Genomic DNA, 19,316 nt, shown 5'->3' with positions numbered 1-19,316 from the left:
TTGAAGAAAAAATAAAAAACTCTTTACAATGTTTAAGGACAAAAAAACTAACTTTCAGTATAAGTTCCAAACGAAAAACCCATAGTTTGTAGAGTGAATAATTTTTTTTATTTTTTAAAATTTAATAATTACAATGAGAGAGAAGATATTTGAACCCTAACTTTATTAATTAGAAACTTCAAAAAATACTAACTACAAGCTCTTGGCAATTATTTTTAAGTTAGTACATAGACACGAAACAACAAATGTGGGCCTCACCCTCAAAAAAAATAAAACAAATGTGGGCCTGGTTATTAAGAGCTACTTAACACCCTAAAATAATTTATTTATTGCATAATTACATAACCTCTATTTCATTTTTATTTTCTATTAAGAAATACTAAAAAGTTCAAGAGCTCCTATTAATAATTGGGTAATAAATCGTATCAAGGAAAACAGTCTGAGGAAGTTTGCCATGTTAGTAGTTGGGCTGCGCTCTATAATAAATTGTGTTAATTGTGTTAACACTTATGCAATTGATCCAAGTTGCTTTGGGAAGAGGGAGGGAAAAAAAGGGTACTTTTGAACCATTCTGGGCCACACATTGATATAAACCAGCCATAGAGCAAACAAGATGAAGAGCTCAACCACAAGGAAATCCTATCAAATTAACAAAATACGATGAATCTATAGCTCAACTAAAGGAAATTCTTCAAATATTTGAATGATTTCATAGACTAAAAATAATAATGAGTTATTGACCAAGGACTACAAAAAGAAAAGAAAAAAGAACAGAGACAAAATGAGAGGAATAACACTGAGACAAATTCTCTAAGAGAGGATCGCGTTCCTCTGGGATAGATGGCAGCTGTTGCAATGAAAAAAAAGAAAAAAAAAAAAATCCGATGCAAAATATGGTCTACTGAGGAGTTTGGCCATGAGGTGGCGGACCTGGTGGTGGAGGTGGATGCAGACCAGCTTGATTCCCAGACTGTAATAAGCAAGAGTAGAACACATTAGTTTCAGCCAGACTATTTTACAAATTGCACACAAGCCCAATCTCGGTGAGGTCTTGAAATAGGACCCCCGACTTCACAACATTGAGTTATACATTTACTACCTATAAATTTTGGCAAAGAATGCCACCCCCCATCGTCAATGATGACCAACAAACCAATGTTAAAAAACAAATCCCCCCACTCCCACTTATTGCAAGTAAAATAATAATAATAATTAAAAGAAGAAGTAAACATGATTCAGATCAGGCAATCTAAAATGCTATAAACCTCATAACAAATCACTATAGCTGACGGTAGTGATTAATATATTGGTAAGATCTGAACTACAAACCTAAACAAAGTCAACCCCACCCTTTTCCACTTAGAGCCAAGGTTTTCCTTTTTCTTCGGAGGCATTGGAGATATTTTTACACACACACTCTTAACGTAGGAAACCTTTAGGAAACCTTTCTAAAGAAGAGCTTTTTGGACTCGCCTCTAACCAATAAAACTTATAGGCAATTGATTCTACCCGCCAAAACTAGTTGCTGGATAATCTAGGGGCCTTCACCTAACAGGCCAAGCCATAAAAGTAGGGAAGGGCAGAATGTGATAGTCATAACACTGAAGTCAAAGCCAGGGGTTATTTCATGTCAAAATGCTATTGAAAGATCCTTCCTAAGGCAAAAAGTTGTAAACAGGCAAGGACCCTGAGATAGTTTTTTCATGTATGATTAAATCTACCCCCTTTACACTTATCCAATTGAAAATTTTATAGCCATGTGCTCACCACTATTAACCTTCCATTATACACAGTATTCTCTCTTCTTTTTTTCTTTTTATAACTGATAATAAGTACTCTTGGTTCCAATTTCCGATCCAAGTCCCACAAAAATCAAGGCCATATAGAAACAATGATAACTTTGCTGGGCCAAATAACAAGAATGTTGAAGCATATCACTTTTTTTTTTAAAAAAAAAAAAAAAAGAGTTTTAGCTAGGGATTCTTGAACAAGAACAGCCACCAAAAGCAAGAAAATTTTATAATGCTAAAAACTTTGTCCATAACTCCTACAATAAGTGATTAACTCCTACAAATAGCAGTTCACAAAAACAAACCTCTCTATCTTACCTGATAGGGATTATACCCTTGCATCATTGACATTTGTCCAGCTTGTGGCCGGTTAAATGTCCCACCCTGAGGATACATTTGGGGCCCACTTGCATTTGATGGTGCCTGCATATTTGGCAAGCCATTCGGAAAACCTCCAACTGGAGGTACTCCACTTGTAGACAAGGGTCCAGAGTGCATAGGGTTCATGCCCATGAAATGGCCCTGTGGCAATGGAGGAACTATCTGATTCATTGTACCTTGCATTCCCTGAAGTGAGATTATTTTTTTCAGTACCAATAAAAGATTTTTCAAACGTGAGAAAGAGGAATGCTCAATAAGCAACACCCCTGAAACTAGCAATGATGAATGATTTTCTGAATAACATGTGAAATAAAAAGTCACAAGGGTAGCTTGCAAGTATAAATTACAGAGAATCATGTTGATGATTGATGACAGTACAAATCCATAGAGAAAACTTTTTGAAAGTATAACCTTCTTCAAAAAGCTTACATGCCACATCAAATTATAAAATGATTTTGATGTTGTCACACACAAGCATGCCAGTAAAAATCCAATGCCATAGCACATAGTATCACCCATCCACAGAAAGAAGAGACATCGTAAGAGAGTTGGGGAGGGTGAACTGTTGCAGATTAAGCCTTATAACCATTACTGTTAAAAAGAGATGGTCCACTTTGAATCCTCCATTTCACAAATTGTTTAATTTGAGGGGTACACCTTTGTGTGGTGAGGGGTGGGAGGGGGGGAGAACTGAAATGGTTTGAATACGATAATTTTGCCAATACACACCGAAATACACACGTCTTATTCACATTCAGCTGTGAATAAAACAAATGCAAAAAAAAATGAAGTTTCTAAAGGACACCCAGCAGCACCTAGTAATTACGAAGCAGCAAATGCAGACCAACCAATAATCTTCTTTTTTTAAGTGAGAGCACGCATTTGCATGTGAAGCCTTGCTCACAAGCAGATCAAACTGACTGCCACACTGGAAATACACGCACAGAAATACACACATCTTATTCACATTCAGCTACAAATAAAACAAATGCAAAAAATGGAGTTTCTAAAGGTGGCCCCGCTTAAGGTACTTCAAGGCTTGCACTAAGCCTGGAGAATAAAATGTCCTAGTAATTACTAAGCAGCACATGCAGACCAACAAACAATCTTCTTTTTTTAAGCGAGCGCACACATTTGCGTGTGAAGCCATGCTCACAAGCAGATCACACTGACTGCCACATTGGAAACCTGAGTTTCAAAATGTTAAACAAAAAGTAAAACTGCACACTAATCATACCACTGGAGGCATTGACAATGGATGCGAGGCAGGTCCTGATGAAGGCATGGACATCGATCCTGGCATTGAAGATGGGATTGATGAAGGCATACCAAGTGGGGACATTTGGGGTGGAGGGCGAGGTAAATGGGGATGTGGAAGCAACGGTAAATGAGATGGAGGCTGTAGCTGTCCCATATTTGGAGGGGGCATAGGCAAAGGAGCCATTTGTTGTGGGAGTGGCTGGTGCTGTTGGTGGTGGTGTTGTTGCTGGATCTGTGGATTTTGTTGATATGCTTGCTGTTGATTGGAAGCAAGAAGAGAGGGATGTGGACCAGGAGGGAGAGGAGGAGCCCCTAATGGCATTGAAAGTGGAAGAGGCTGCTTTTGCTCTCCCTGAGCTGATGCATCAAGAGGAATTTGTAATGGCATCGCAACTCCAACACCAGGAATGGTTCCTTCATTTCGAGTCAACCCAGGAGGAAATGGTCCTGGAGTCGCTGGCCCTTCAGGTACTGGGAAATTACCAGTCATGCGACCACCAATAACAGGGTTTTGCTCACCATAACCTGATACAGATGAAAATACTAAGATAATGAGACATGTTATCCATTTCTACCTCAATTCTGAATTTTCATAAAATTTTTACAGTTCTACTCAGGAATTTATATAGCATACTTTCCCATAAATTCACAAACACCTTAACTATACACCAAATTGAATTGGAAGTGGAAAAAATAAGAATAAATTTTCCATTTTAAGTCATGACAATACTCGAGGAAAGTTTTTACTTTCCATTGGACCATACAGTCCAACAAGTCAAATTTGGAATATTGAGACTGATAAACACCCAATAACAGAAGATCAAAGGGTCAGCTCTCTAGGTGGGTGGGGAAGGGAGTTACAACCTTGGGCCTGACCCATGCTAAATTTATCACGAGCAGTGTCTCCTGGCCTATTTCTGCACCAGAACTTTGTTGTATGATCATTGCTACCACTGCAGAAGAAACCACACAAGTTTGATAAACAGCTACGACTTGACGATGTATGCACCAATATAAAACTAAAACACAAATATGAAAAAACCTACAGATAGTTAATTAAAATAGAAAAAACATGAGGCCTTCAATAGAGCTCCTCTCGATTTATACTCTACCAAAGGCTGCCTTTATTGGCATTACTTTTTTTGATGACTAGGAAACCCTGGACCCCACTTATTGGGGCAACGGTAAACCTAGATACAAACACAGGTATCAGGCAAGTCCAGGACTCAAACACAAGACCTTAAGGGATAACACCACAATTACAGTTAAGACCATTTTTAGTAAATACGATAAAAATTATTTTTAAAAAAAAAAAAAAAAAAAAAAAAACCCCACAAACTTCTTTATATACTTATCTCAAAAACAAAAATCACAAACTATTTTTTTCCTCTAGGTAAAGATTCACACAGCAAAGGAGATTTGAAGTCCCACCTCTGCCAACAACCCAATACTTACGAGGGTGGAGTTGCCATTTAACCCAAAGGCTATTGGCTATTATTATTAAGGTATTAAAAAAAAACCCAAAAAACCAGCTAGCTCGACGTTTGTCCTGTTAATTTATATCCTTCACCATAGCCAGCAAACTCATGGCCAGAAAAATAATTTAGGACAGGCCCTAGCCAATAAGGCATTGTCATATAATTTTCTACTCAACTTGAACCTTGAAAAGTCATCTAAAGAAGAAAGCAATATATCAATTTGATCAGGCCACTAAAATCTTTGGCCATATTATATTCTTTTTTGAAGCACTAATTTACTACAAGTTATTTTCCTTGGATAACCATAGTTAAATTTTTTTCAATATTTGTGTGTTCTCTAAGTTTCTTCCCCCCCCCCCCCCCCCCCAATAAAGGATAAAAAAGTAATTAAGTCTATTTATAAGTATCATAGAATTCACTCTAAATGAATTTAACATCACACATTCTAATAATATGGTCGACTATCAGGAAAGACAGCAAAACAAGGCCACCGTAAAAGATTATTCATAACTCTAAACATATAAATAAGGACTGCCAAAATGATCATGAACAAGAAGATTGAGTTCACCTGCAGAGAAGATATCCAATAGGATGCCATGCAAGGTCCCACACAGCATTATCATGTGCATTGGGAATTTCTACCTGGGGAGTTTCATGCCTGTGCAACAGAAACAGTCATAAGATACCTTCACTTTTTTCTTTTTCTTTTTTGGTTTTTTATATGTAAGTTTTTGACCCAAAGGGGAGGGGAAAGAAAGAGAAGAGGGACGCGGCCGGGGGGGGGGGGGGGGAGTCAAACTAGTGACCTCTGCGTCATGAGGATCCAAGCAGTGATAAGACACAAATTTCCAGCAGGAATATACACAGAGCATTAAGCATGTAAATAGAACCCAAAGAAACCCAAATAGAAAACTAAGAGTATTAAGAGGACTGGTAGGTGACATCACTCATCTATTTTGGTCATACAAAAAGGGGAGCAAACGCATTAAGTTTGGCTGCCTTCCCTCCCACAATGAATATCACAAGTTTTTCCAGTATGTTTGCTATATAAATTGGCATTGCAAGAAGTGACATGAAATTTGTAGGAAGGGAAGATAGCATACTTTTAATGAGAGTGATCCTTCTCACCTCAAGATCTTAACACCTATTTTATATTCACCACATTCTGTCATAATCAATACACAATAGTTGATCAAGTCTCCCTTATGCAGATCCCTTATTTTATACTATTTTTTTAATCCAATTTCTATTATTCTCAACTATCAAATGTACCCTAATTCTCTCTCCTCTTTTCCCTAATTAGTAGAGAAATACACCTACTTGAATTCTATAAGACCTCTATGCAAAGGATCTTACTTTATGAACATGTAAAATATTTGCCAATAATAAAGGAAAGTAAACCAGCGATAGAGGGGTGTGTGCTCAGACGCCTCCTAAATCTTACATTCTAAAATTGAAAAGACAATGAGACCATGTACCACAATTTAAGAATCCTCTCCTAGCCCACTTCCCCCAACAACACCCCCCCCCCCCAAAAAAAAAAGAACTCTATTCTTCTCTTCCCTTACCCTGCATAACAACAATATTCTTCACTCCCTGTGCACTAGTATGTTCCTTTTTTATCAATATATCTTATTACTTATCAAAAAAAAACAATCTGATTCATCAGAATGAACTTCTGTTAGCATATAGAGAGTAATTTCATTGCAAACTTCTCACTAAATTCATCTAAATCCTCATTCAATTTTATAACATTACTAAACAAATCCAAAATAGGTGAATAGCAATAGGTTTCCTCCCTTAATATGGATTCTTTCTTGTAAAATATGTTCAATGCACTGTACAGGAAGGAAAAATGGAAGAATACAAGAGGTAAAACATGAATTCATTACACACATTTTTAAAAACCCTAAGGAACAATAAATTCTATACAACCAGTAAAGGAAACTGTCCTGAATTAAAAAATACTTTACCCAACAAGCCAATGGAAAATGGACCCATCAAAACTCCCACTAACAAAGTATTCCTCGTGGAATGGGTGCCAAGCCAAAGCTGACAATTGAAAACAAAAATGCAACATAAGTATCAATGTCTCAAAAATTACATTTATTTTTTGGGGGGAGGGTGGGGGTGTGTGCGGAAATTAATGTCATGCAAATTACACAAGAAATGCATTAGCATATTAAACAAGTGAGTTGTTAGTGATGTTGGTCAAAACTTGCTCGTCAATAGCTTTGCCACTAATACAGAAGCATGACAACCCTAACTTTAGTCCACAACCAAATAAGACCTCAAACTTCAGCAGAATGGTTAATGTGCAGTGCCAAAATTGTGAAGAGCTGTTTTTTATTTGTGAATAAGACTTACACACACAGCTGTTAATTTGACCAAAAAAATCATGAAATATTTCTCAACGTATGCATCTAAAGGTAATAGCAACGGATTAGCATGCATGTAACCCCTCCCCCCCCACCCCACTCATGGTCCAGTATCAGACTATCAAAACACATGGGCCCAGTGCAAATTACTGAACAAAACCACTCCTATCTTCAATTTTTAGCAGCCAAAGCCAGTCAAATGCATCTTTTCAGCAAATTTATATGCAATTTTCAAGTAAATAGTCCACCCACACTAACTTAGCCACAAAGAATGAGTTGCTAAAAATAAATGGCATGCAACTAGAAACTGCAACATTTTTTATAAGTGATGCTAATTTCTCCTGTGAAACAAACCACTTTTGAGGTTATATTATACCTTATGAAGCACGGATATGGCTATGGGATATAAATACAATGCAACCTGGATAATACGTTAATTCTTATAGATGTAGAATCTGATCCAATCACTTATATTTGCCATGATTATGTCTAGTACTTCACTCAACCAAGATTCAGATTCCAAGCAGCTAATATTTGACAATAAAAATACCCAGCCCCCACCAAGATCATATCAGCATTAACCTCAATCTTATGAATTATTTTTGGATTAATATATAGCATAAGTTCCTTTTAGGGTAAAGTATTTAGTTTAAATAGTTAAAGTTTTCAAAACCTATTATTATGCTCTCCATACCACTCCTTAAAAATTAAAATGCGTGTTTGTTCCCTGTTTAGGGAAGAATTTTTAAGTTAATTCTTTTTTATGTTATGTTATCATGTAGTCACAAGACAACAAATATAATGACTATCCTTTTTAGACTTCACATTAGTGTCCTGACAGACTTTAAGATATGTACAAGATGCACATCCAAAGATTTAAGAAACCAGATAGAAAACAAACAGCAATAAGGATAATAAGGATTAGACACATCTTTTTTTTTATAAGTACGGATTAGACACATCTTATTATACAATGATTGAGGGCAGGTTTTAAGCATGTCCTTGTAGTTAGGGTTTAAGAAAATTTTCTTCCCTAAATTTTCTAATTGTAGTAATTAAATCCAATCAAGGACTAAAATTAACAAATTTCAAGGCTCTATGAGAGACCCTGTTAATTTAAAGTAGGTAACATGACAATATCAGGAACCCTACCCGCCTACCTTTAACCATCACCATTGATGAACATCAAGTATTACTGAGCAATAGTAGCTTTCAGCATTGACAAATGGTTCTCACTTGGAATGGGTTTACTGCTTTCATAATCACATTACCGGTAATTCATTAAAAAGCCCTTTGAAGAGCCACATTTGGAATAGGTTAACTATGTTTTCAGCATTAAATACCTAGATTCCTTAAATTATTATCAACAACACCAACACAGACTACAGAGTTTTTTAATGCATTTGAGGCATATGATATTTAGAAACCCACATCACTATATTCAAATCATGATATGATGCCTAAGTTAGAACGGGAAAGTCCCATATAATTAAGGCACAAAAAGAGACGCTAGAATGCAATAACAGCAGAATAAACAATGCAGGCAATGCAAAAACCTCATAATTTTCGATCACAAGTACATGGCTTTATTCCATATATTTACACTCACATCAATTTGCAACATTGTCAAATACTTTAGTAAAATTAACATAATAAATATAGCATTTTTCCACAATTCTTTTCACGCAAGGATTTGTATTAACAGAAGGCTGTCACTTACCAGTCACATCTTTCCTATGCCCACGGAAAGATTCAAGCTCCTTCATAGCCCTAATGTCATAGAGCTACAAATGCAGATGCAATAACATCATTATGAGAGAGAGAGAGAGAGAGAGAGAGAGAGAGAGGAAAAGTGATTAAAAAGGATAGTTATAAAAAATAAAAAGAAAAAAGTAATAAACAATATAGGCCCTATCAACTTGACTGACAGTTTTAAAGTGAGAAATATGTTATCTACCTTGATGATTTGATCCTTTGAAGCAGTTAGCACCCAGTTTCCATTTTCGTTCCATTTGACACAAAGAACCATGTTTTTGTGGCCATGGCTGCAAACAAAATGTGTGAGTCCTCATAAGAATTCAACTAATTAACTATACTAAGGGCTTAACAATGAAAATATTGTACTGACAATGAACAAAGCTCTCTCCCCGATTTGGCGTCCCAGAGTTTCACAAGGTTGTCTTTACCACCTACATCACAACCAGTCAAGCAGCGATAAATTTGCTATTACAACCTACATGAAGATTTTAACAAAGCTCACAACAGAGCTGTAGTAAACACCTGAAACTAGCAGAGATTTTGTAGGGTGCCAGTCAACGCTCTTCACATCCCAACCATGGCCTGCCTGAGTTCAAATCCCACATAGAATATTCTTAGGTTACTTCGTGCACATTAAACAGATATATAACATTAAGGAACATGGTAAAGGAAGATATTTTACATGCAAGCAAGAATAAATTTATCACATTGTTCAGCTAAAGAATAAGAGGAACAATCTGTTAGAAGAATATGCAAACAACCAATCCCACCAAATGGGAAACTACATATGTGCGAAGCAAGGTACTAATGGACATATATTCCAAAAAAAAAAAATCAATTAGAAAAAATATATATATTTTTTAAGTATAAAATTATACTCCTACATAAGAACCAAGTTTCATTTATCCCAAAGAAAAGGCTTTATTTATTTCATTGATGTATAGAATGTTTTACACAAAACAATATACAAAGAAACTTAAAAAAAGAAGCATGAGACGCCTTTTTACACATCATATATGTTCATCTCCAGAAAGCAAAGGCTTGCTCTGTGCCATTGCATATCTTCAGTAGGAGATGAAATCAGACATAACTGCAAATCCGGAAATCAGTAAAATGGGATGGAGAGTGCGGTATTTGGTTCAAAACCCAGTGGGTGCATGTGTAACTTTAATGAAAAAATATATATTTTTCATTCTTTTGAGTGTTCAAAGCACATTACCGGACAATGAACGCTCTTCTTGGCACCGCGCAAAATCCCAAACTTTAACAGTTGTATCATCTGAGCAGGAGCAAAACTTCAGGTCTGTCCTACAAAAGCTGTTCAAATAGTCATAAATGATATACCTCATGGAGAATACTCATCTAGAAAATATAATACATAAGGTTAGCTACCTTAAGTCCCGGACAGATTCTTTATGAGCAGATTTATTAGCCTTAACGTTATTCATGTTGTTCTGCCAATACCTAGGAATGCCCACCAAAAATCCAATACATTTGTAAATTTGAATGAATTCAAGTTTTCATCCAACAAAATTCAAAGAAATATTTTTTTGAAAAAAAAAATTGTGGCTGAACAGCACTGCAAATTCTCTTAAGAAATATATTTACTTTATTGCGCCCCCATCATCACCAGAAACCATCCAGTTGTCATTATGACTCCACACCATTGACCTGATTGCTTGATCATGGGCCTACAGAGTAGAAATTCCAAAAGCCATCAACATGGCTTCTATTTGATGGCAAAAAAAAGGAGAACATGTAACTTTATACAATTATGTACCTGAAGAATCATTTCAAAATTAAATGACTGTCCATTCCAGAGAGTGAATTCCCCACTTTGAGAGCCTGTGATTAGTCGCCTACCTGTAGGAGTCCACTTCGAAAGAAGAAAAAGAACACACATCAGAATGACAGCAATCTAGTGATACAAGAAGACAAAAATTATCCATACAATGTTTGGTCAGCACTCAGCAACCAAAAAGTAAAATTAAAATAGCTAATATGTCAGCATCAAAATATGAATTAGGACATACCATCTAACTGGCCTCATTCAAAATAACTCCATAGTAGTCGCATAAGATTTATGGATGATGTTAAGACTTCCCATTTGCTTATATTTCCGTATTTTAACATCTATAGGTCACATTAATTTTACCATTAGCCAAAAATAACACTAGTTTGGGGCAGTAGATCGTAGGACATTTTAGTATAAAACCTTTTTTTTATATAAGCATGTTAATATAAGGAACTCATGACTTCATAAGTCTGCCAACAGACATAAGGAGAATCTACCAATCATCCCTTGGGGGCCCGCTTCAAATCCTGGGATGATCATCTTATTGTCAATAAATTTACTTCCAGGATTCCCCAGTGAACCAAAGCAAGGGGAGGCATTATAATCATACAGCGCACATCCAATTGGCAATTTGGGACCATTTTTCTTGCATCAAAATTGCTTGAAAACGCATTATGTTGATCTTTCTTTCTTTACTTTTTTATTGTATTGAATACATTGTGTATTTTCAAACTAAGAGTGACCTTATACTATACTAAGTCTATAATCCCTTCTAGCTTACTCTAGAACACAGTCAAAGCCATGCCCAAGCTACCAAGTGCAAGCCATATTAACAGTACTTTACCTCCATGTCATTTGTAATTACAAGTTTGCATATTTATAAAACCTTTCAACAAGTTCGTGTATCCATGTTAAATGCATAGGCTCACAAATGTGTTGTTAGTTGTTACATAGATTAAAAGTATCCAACAGCTAATATGCTTATTTTATAAAGACAAATCACTCCAAACTCCAAATAGAAATACATCAACACTCATTAATGAGCAAAGATAGAATTCAAAAAGAGAAAAGAAACACATAGAGATGAAAACAAACAGTTAAGAAAAATTATTTACTAAAGTATATAATTTGGGGAAATTGAGTTTCGTCCTAACTTACCAAAACCCGATTAATCGAACAACGGTTTTTGTTCAAAGATGTATGTACAAATTTTGCAGCAAAGCTTGTAGATGGATTATCTGAATATGCAACTGTTGGCAACATCTGCACCAAGGATTAACACAAGATAAAATTTTAATATTTTAACTATTGTCAGTGAACATACACCAAGTTCAGAATAACGATAATTCCACCATCATGCTTAAGTCAACCAGGTTTTTTTCAAATTACAACAAAATATATATAGTGTGGATCAAATGGCATGTTACTGACATCAATCGCTGCAGCTGGGGTAGGTTGCAATGCTGTCCTGTCCCTTGAATCTCGCTGCCACATACGAATCTGCAGTGATGTTGACATAAAATAAGTTACTCAACCCCCTGTAGGGAATCATAAAAAAAAAAAATAAGACAATTTATACCAACATCCCCCAAAGGGAATCAGAGTCTGAAAATGAAAATAGGTACTAGTCATACAACAATAAAAACAAAGCCTTAGTCCCAAAACTTTTGATATCAATTATGAATCATCAACAAACTAATCAAGGTCAACCACATGTTCCTTCTCCGTCATTCTATCACATCTTTAATTAATATATCATCTTTTACTACTTCTAACAATGTTATTTTAGGTCTTTCTCTCCATCATTTCATTCTCTCAACTTGAATCAAATGACTCGTTCTCACTGGTATATTTTTTTTTTTGATAGATAATAAGAGTTTTATTGATGAAACAGAACAATGTGTTTACGATTGTAAACACACTGCCCTTGAAACAGATACAATCAAATCATAAGGAAAGACTAATAGAGTTAAGGAAAACAGACAAGGAACTACAATGCGTAAGCCCCCAAATACGAGACCACTCAAACAAAGTCCTAGCAAGCAAGGTCTTCAACTTATCTATAGGACTCTCAACGTCCTCAAAAGTTCGGGCATTGCGTTCCTTCCATACTAACCACATAAGGCAAGCTGGTACCAAATTCCAAACCTTTGAAGAGTAAGTTCCCAACCAATTCCTCCAAGCAAAAAGAAGAGAAACAATAGTGTCCGGCATCACCCACTGAACCCCAAACATACTAAGGACCTCACTCCACAAAGCAGATGCAAACTTACAATGGATCAAAAGGTGATCCACAGTCTCCTCATCACACCTACATAAATAGCACCAATTGACAAGGAGCAAGTTCTTCTTAACAAGGTTATCACTAGTATATTAATTGCTCTCTTTTGCACATGACTAGGCATTTCAATTGACTCTCCTCATCTTTTCATTGATAGAAGTCACCCCATCTTCAATTGACTTCATCTTGTATTTTCACTTATCCATCTTAACACTCTCATTTCAGGTACACTCATTTTACCAACATGTTACTTTTTAATAGCCCAACATTCAGTATGATCCATCAAAAAGCAAATTATTAACTCCCATGCAATAGCAAAGTAAGTACTGCAAAAACAGAATACACTAGGAAGTGGAAATCTATTGAACAAGGAAATACTTCACATTGATTATCAAAATAAACCATCTAAAAGATAACCAAAAGGTGTGTTGATACTATCAAAGATGGTAATTGTGTTGACAGAGAACTAGAAGATGTGAAGTCACATAGGTAGTGTGGACTGCTGATTGGCTTAGTTATATCAGTTGGCAGTTACTTATTCCATGAATTTACTCATACTATAATAGATGACTCCTTAGCTCAGAATCAGATCCTTAAGACAAATCCAGCCAAATCCACAAGATGCTACAAGAAAAAAAAAATTAAGGAAAAAAATAAAAATTATGCTTTGACACCATTCAAATATGATCTAAACAACACACAATAGATTTGCTCAATAAAACAAAAAAACAAAAAGGCAGTGAGAAGGCAGTGACAGTGACGAAAAGGTAGTTTCTTAAATTCATCTAATCCCTCAAAATTTCAACATTAGTTTCTTCATCCGTCTGTTGCAGGACATAACAAAATCATATAATATGGAGGAAGAGAAGGGCCACACTTGGTTTAGAAAGGATATATTAAGAAAACCCAGAGGAAAGAAGAGAAAGAATCCAACGGAACACTTGTATCATGGGATTTCAACAAAATCCATATGACAAATTTTGGGAAAATTTCATTTCAGATAACAATTGATGCCCATACCAACTAAGACATCCCATTAATGATAAAGACGACACAAGTGTCAACAGAAGAATTCATACAAAACATAAAAATTTCAACAACAAAAATATGCCACGTATAGCTGAGGTGTGACAAGAACTTCAGATATAACCCAAAAATATGTGGATGATTTTCCATGACAAACATTACCTGCATATATCGCACAACGGTGCTAGTATAATCAACTGCCCTCCTCTGGGTAAGCTTCCTCATTCGTTTTGCAGCAAAACTATCGCCATGTGCTGCAACAACCATGTGTTACTCATTAAAAACAAAATAAACCAAAGGAACAATCATTATGGTCCAGACCATCAACCTTTTGTAACAAAATTCTATCACTATTCTTGATATGAGACAAAACAATCATAATTTTACACCTTAGCCTCAATTTAAAGGTCCAAAACTGTAAGGCTAATAAACTTGAGGCTTCCCAACATGGTAGGATCTTGCTAAGCATTTCCTCATACCTTGAGACTAATAAAATACTTTTTATAAATATATGTTTATTTGACAGAGGAGATAGTTTCAATTCAATGAAATGTGCCAGAACTGGTATTAAAGATTAATATCTGAAGTTCAACAAATCTTAAAGATCTAAAAAGTATAAGGAAGGATACTCAGTCTTTTTTTTTTCTTTTTCTTTTTTCTTTTTTTTTTTTGATTAGTAATGGAAGGATACTCAGTCATCTAATCGTACAAACTACAAATACCTCAATAAAAGACTGTTTAATAACACCGGGAGCATTCAAAACCTTCAAAAATCCTACTATTCCTCGCTTTCCCTAACCTCCATAATACACAGTACACACATAGGAACAGCCTTCCAGATTCTTGAACATCTGAATCAAAGTCTTCAACATAACCAAGATGCACCAAAGAATGAAAACACATGACCAAATACCCTTGCCGCTAAACTAAAACAATGAAGTAAGAGATGCTCAATCGATCGACTCCCCCACAGCTTTTGCACATACAACACCAATAAGACTCCCCACAACTAAAGCATCCTTATCCACACCCAAGGTGTAAAGGTCAAGGAAGCGGTGTTTATTATAAAGACTTTCACACCATAGGTCACGAAAAAATCAAACTCATAAGCCATCCCCAATATATAAAAAAAAAATTCAACAAGTCACCCCGTAATCTTTCCCCGTTGAATTTTTTTTTTTTTTTTCCTTATAAAACTTACCTCTTCTTTTCAATTTCTTTCTCATTGACTTAAATTTAATATTCAAACTTTAAACGACAACAAGCTCCTCAGAAAGCAAATGCAACTCGCCTCATATCCTCGATACATAAAAAGACATCATTGCATCATACTTCCATAAATCATAACCTATTTTCAAACCTCAACCCATCAAAACAACCGTCTTTTAACATTCAATCTCCCCTATAACCAAAAAAAAAAAAATCCCTAAAAATAAACCATATCCAATTTCTTAAATTGAAACGCCAAAATTAAAGGTTACCCATAACTTGAAATTTAGTACATTTCCCTCAATTTAGAACCATACATCAAAAAAAAAAAACCATAAATTTGGGTTATTGCTAATTTCTTTAGTAATGAAAGCAAAAGGAGAGCAAAGAAAGAAAGAGAAACCCATTACCGTCGTACGGCGGAGGAGGGCCGGAGGGGTGGTGGTACTCTGGATTGAGTGTACTGGAAGAAGCGGAAGGCTGCCTCATCATCTGCGGCGGCGGTGGCGGTGGGCCTCTGTGAAAGTCTCCGCCTTGCTGCTGTTGCTGTTGTTGTTGCTGTTGTTGCGGATTGTACTGTTGGTGCTGGTGCTGGTGCTGTTGAGGATCACCGTACATCATCTTTGCGATGAGGTAGGTATTACTGGAATTGAATTGAAATGCGAAGGACCAAACTGAGAGAGAGAGAGAGGAAAATGTAGAACTAGGATGGGATAGAAAAACCCTAAACCCCCAAATTGAGAGAGAGAGAGAGTGAAGAAGCGGGAAAGAGAGAGTGGGAAGAGAAGACTGTGTATGCCTGTGTGAATGTGCACGTGGCTTTTAAGAACTTGCGCGTGACCCTAAACTTTTTCTTTAAACGGCTTTTATTGTCTTTAGATTTTAGTTACATTTTGACTGACCTACGACAGGAGGGCTCACCATTTTTTGCGCTCCAAAAGTATAATGAAATTGTTTTTTTTTATAATAAGACTCTAACATGAATGTGAGATGGAAAAATATCATTCATCGTATTGAATTACTTTTATGTACAATAGAAAAATAGTAAAACTAGTACCGTAACTATTTTCACAACTTTGTTACAACTTGTTAACGTGATAATTTGGGAATAGTGGAATTATAGGCCCCCTTTTTTTCACTACTTACGACTCGTCATGTAAACAAGTTTTGGCCAAAATTGTGGAATTTGTTGTGGTTGTAAGCATACCCATAGAAAAATGTTTACAATTTACATATGTTTGCTTAAAAATGACCCACAATGGTGTAAATTTACAAATTTTCTACAATAATTATGTAAATTTATACTAGTAGTATCAATTTTTTTATTTAATTTTTTATTCATTCTCTACATATCTAGGGAATAAAGGAAGAAAGTATGTAATGGTTTTTGCAACTTGTATGTGAAGAAAGAGAAAATATTTTTAAAATCAAGAAATTTGGATATTTTAATGAAATGTAATGTAAAATAAATAATATAATGTGAGATATTTTGAAAAGTGAGTATGTAAAATAGAAAAAGTAAATTTGTATGCTAAAATAGATAAAGACAATTTGCACGAACTTATGAGAATGATCTAAGTTATATTTTGTTTGCATCAATAATCCTTCTGTCCATACTTTCCGTTAAGTGTCACACATGTTTAATTCGTTCAAAAAAATTATGTCATGTAATGTTTGTAGTCTAAAAAAACTTTAATTATTAGACAAACTAAACACGCATTATAAACTTACATGACACTCAAGGAAAAATGCTAAACCTATTGATGAAAATAGAATATAATTTCAAGCGTAAAATCTAAATTATAAAAAATCTAAGGTATATAAAATCTAGAAACCCAAAAACTTTAGGTGTATTAAGCATGTTTATCACTCTCTAAAAAAAATTAAAAATTTACATGATTGACTCCAAAGGTTAAAAAACGTCCATATTTGGCAACCATTTAACATGAAAATATCTTAGGGTTTAAGCTAATACCAATGAGGTCCAAAACTTTAAGAGCCTGTTTAGTTGTGTTTTTTAAACAACAATTTTCATTATTTAAACAACACAACACGTATTTTCACAACACTTCTTCACCTACACATATTTTCACAATACTTACTAGAACAACACTACCAAACGGACTTTTCAAAAGTGACCAAGTTGGTCCTAAATACAATTGGTCTCTAAATGGCGTTTAGGCCCGTCACTCATTCTCAGCTTATCCCATCTTCTCTCTCTCTCATACGCTTTCTATTCTCTCTTACCCACAACGGCAAAACTACCATCTTGCGCTCTTTCTTCAAATCAATGCCATGAAAAATAGTTGGCTAGGAATTTTCGAGCTTTTCCCTCACCATTGCTACTGTTGTTCCTCATTGAAGGCTCCGATCAGGTGCAACCGACATTAGCTTTGGTGTTCCTTTCAGCCATGGAAGAGAGAGTTTGCATTTGTGCTTCTATTTGGATTTGGGTTTGAGTTTAGGCTTGTATGTCAAACGTCAAAGGAACGTTTGGCAAAGAGAGACCCACAACCTCTACAATCGCCACAGGTAACAAATCACACCAGAAATGCCACCACTGGCCACCGATCATTCTCATCCTCCTTTGTTGGTTTAGTGGGTGATTTTTGATTTGGGTTTGAAAGGTGAGGTTTGGGTATGGTCATCTGTGGATCTATGGATTTTTTTTTTTTTTTTTTTTTTGAATTTTGTATGAAAATTGGTCTAATATGGTGTTTTTATTGGAGTATGAATGATATTGTGGATATGTTTGTATGCTTTGTGATCAGAGATTTTTAGGGGTTTTAGGTTTTATATGGCTAAGTGTCCGTTTAGAACCGCTTATTTAGTATTCATATGGATGCACATTTCTACATCCACGTTTGCGCGTTTTACTCTTTTTTTTTTTTTTTGGCACGCATTCCAGGAGCAAATAACATTGATATGGCAATTGTTCATGAACGGTAGTTGTAATATTTTACTTTTCAGCACATCAGTGGATCTCGTGCACTGTTAATAAGATCCACAAATCTCACATTTCAGTAACTTTTTCATTAAAAATGGGTCCTACGGTACTATTCACACATTTAAAAATTATTTTACTACAGTGTTTTCAGTTTTCTGTTTTAGTAAAATAAATTCTATCCAAACGGATTTTTAATGTCCGTTTGACAAATATTATTTTTGTTAACTTATTTTACTATTCAGCTTATTTTTTATATTTTTCATGGGTCTCACTACACTTTTTACTACTATTTATGGATTTTACTATACTATTTCAACTAACTTTTACCTTTATCTACAGTACTTTTAGCAAAAAAATTTTAGTTTCAGTGAAATAAACGGATTCCAAATAGACTCCTAGTTAAAACTGAAAATATAGAAAAAAATGCTAAAAAATAATGTTCTCTAATAGTGTTTAGAGGCCAAGATGGTCACCTTTGAAAAGTTAATTACTTAATTGGTATTAGTCCAAACCTCACTTTACTCTAATTTACCAAATAAATTATTTTAAAAAAAAAACATTTCACTTATTACAAATGTGGCGTAGGTGATTGGTTCTCCATCTAATTTATCTATAGTACTTTTAGTAAAAAAGTTTTTAATTTTAGTAAAAGAAACGGATTCCAAACAGACTCTTAGCTAAAACTGGAAATTTTTTATTGAAAATGCAAAAAAAAATGTTAAAAAATAATGTTCTCTAATAGCGTTTAAGAGAAATTATTGTGTACTCACAGAGTATTATAAATACATACTCTCTCCTCTCACATGAATGGTGGGTCTCATTAAATAAATTTATAGTAGGACCACCATTCATATGAGAGAGAACTATATATTTATGATAATTCAGAGTTACCTAATAATTTTTCAGCATTTAGAGGCCAAGACAAGATGGTCACTTTTGAAAAGTTAATAAGTTAACAGGTATTTGTCCAAACCTCACTTTACTCTAATTTACCAAATAAATTATTTAAAAAA

The 19,316-nt window shown here is 35.0% G+C and overlaps 1 protein-coding gene across 1 annotated transcript; it reads right to left on the bottom strand.

The window, feature by feature from the left end:
* Positions 1 to 600: 600 nt before the first annotated feature.
* LOC115986969 (flowering time control protein FY-like) lies at positions 601 to 16,152 on the bottom strand. The gene is made up of 18 exons (XM_031110401.1): positions 15,767 to 16,152; positions 14,310 to 14,401; positions 12,272 to 12,340; positions 11,999 to 12,103; positions 10,826 to 10,921; positions 10,654 to 10,736; positions 10,438 to 10,509; positions 10,265 to 10,362; positions 9,568 to 9,627; positions 9,416 to 9,476; positions 9,245 to 9,332; positions 9,008 to 9,071; positions 6,883 to 6,961; positions 5,478 to 5,567; positions 4,296 to 4,384; positions 3,409 to 3,956; positions 2,109 to 2,357; positions 601 to 970 (listed from the first exon to the last, which is right to left on the bottom strand). The coding sequence occupies exons 1-18, from the start codon at positions 15,975 to 15,977 to the stop codon at positions 899 to 901; spliced, it is 2,226 nt and encodes a 741-aa protein (XP_030966261.1). The 5' UTR covers positions 15,978 to 16,152; the 3' UTR covers positions 601 to 898.
* Between the last annotated feature and the right edge of the window lie 3,164 nt (positions 16,153 to 19,316).

Source organism: Quercus lobata, chromosome 4, assembly GCF_001633185.2.
Source record: "Quercus lobata isolate SW786 chromosome 4, ValleyOak3.0 Primary Assembly, whole genome shotgun sequence".
Classification (NCBI taxonomy): domain Eukaryota; kingdom Viridiplantae; phylum Streptophyta; class Magnoliopsida; order Fagales; family Fagaceae; genus Quercus; species Quercus lobata.
Note: the sequence above shows the minus strand (reverse complement) of the source record. Positions and strands in the feature narration are given on the sequence as shown.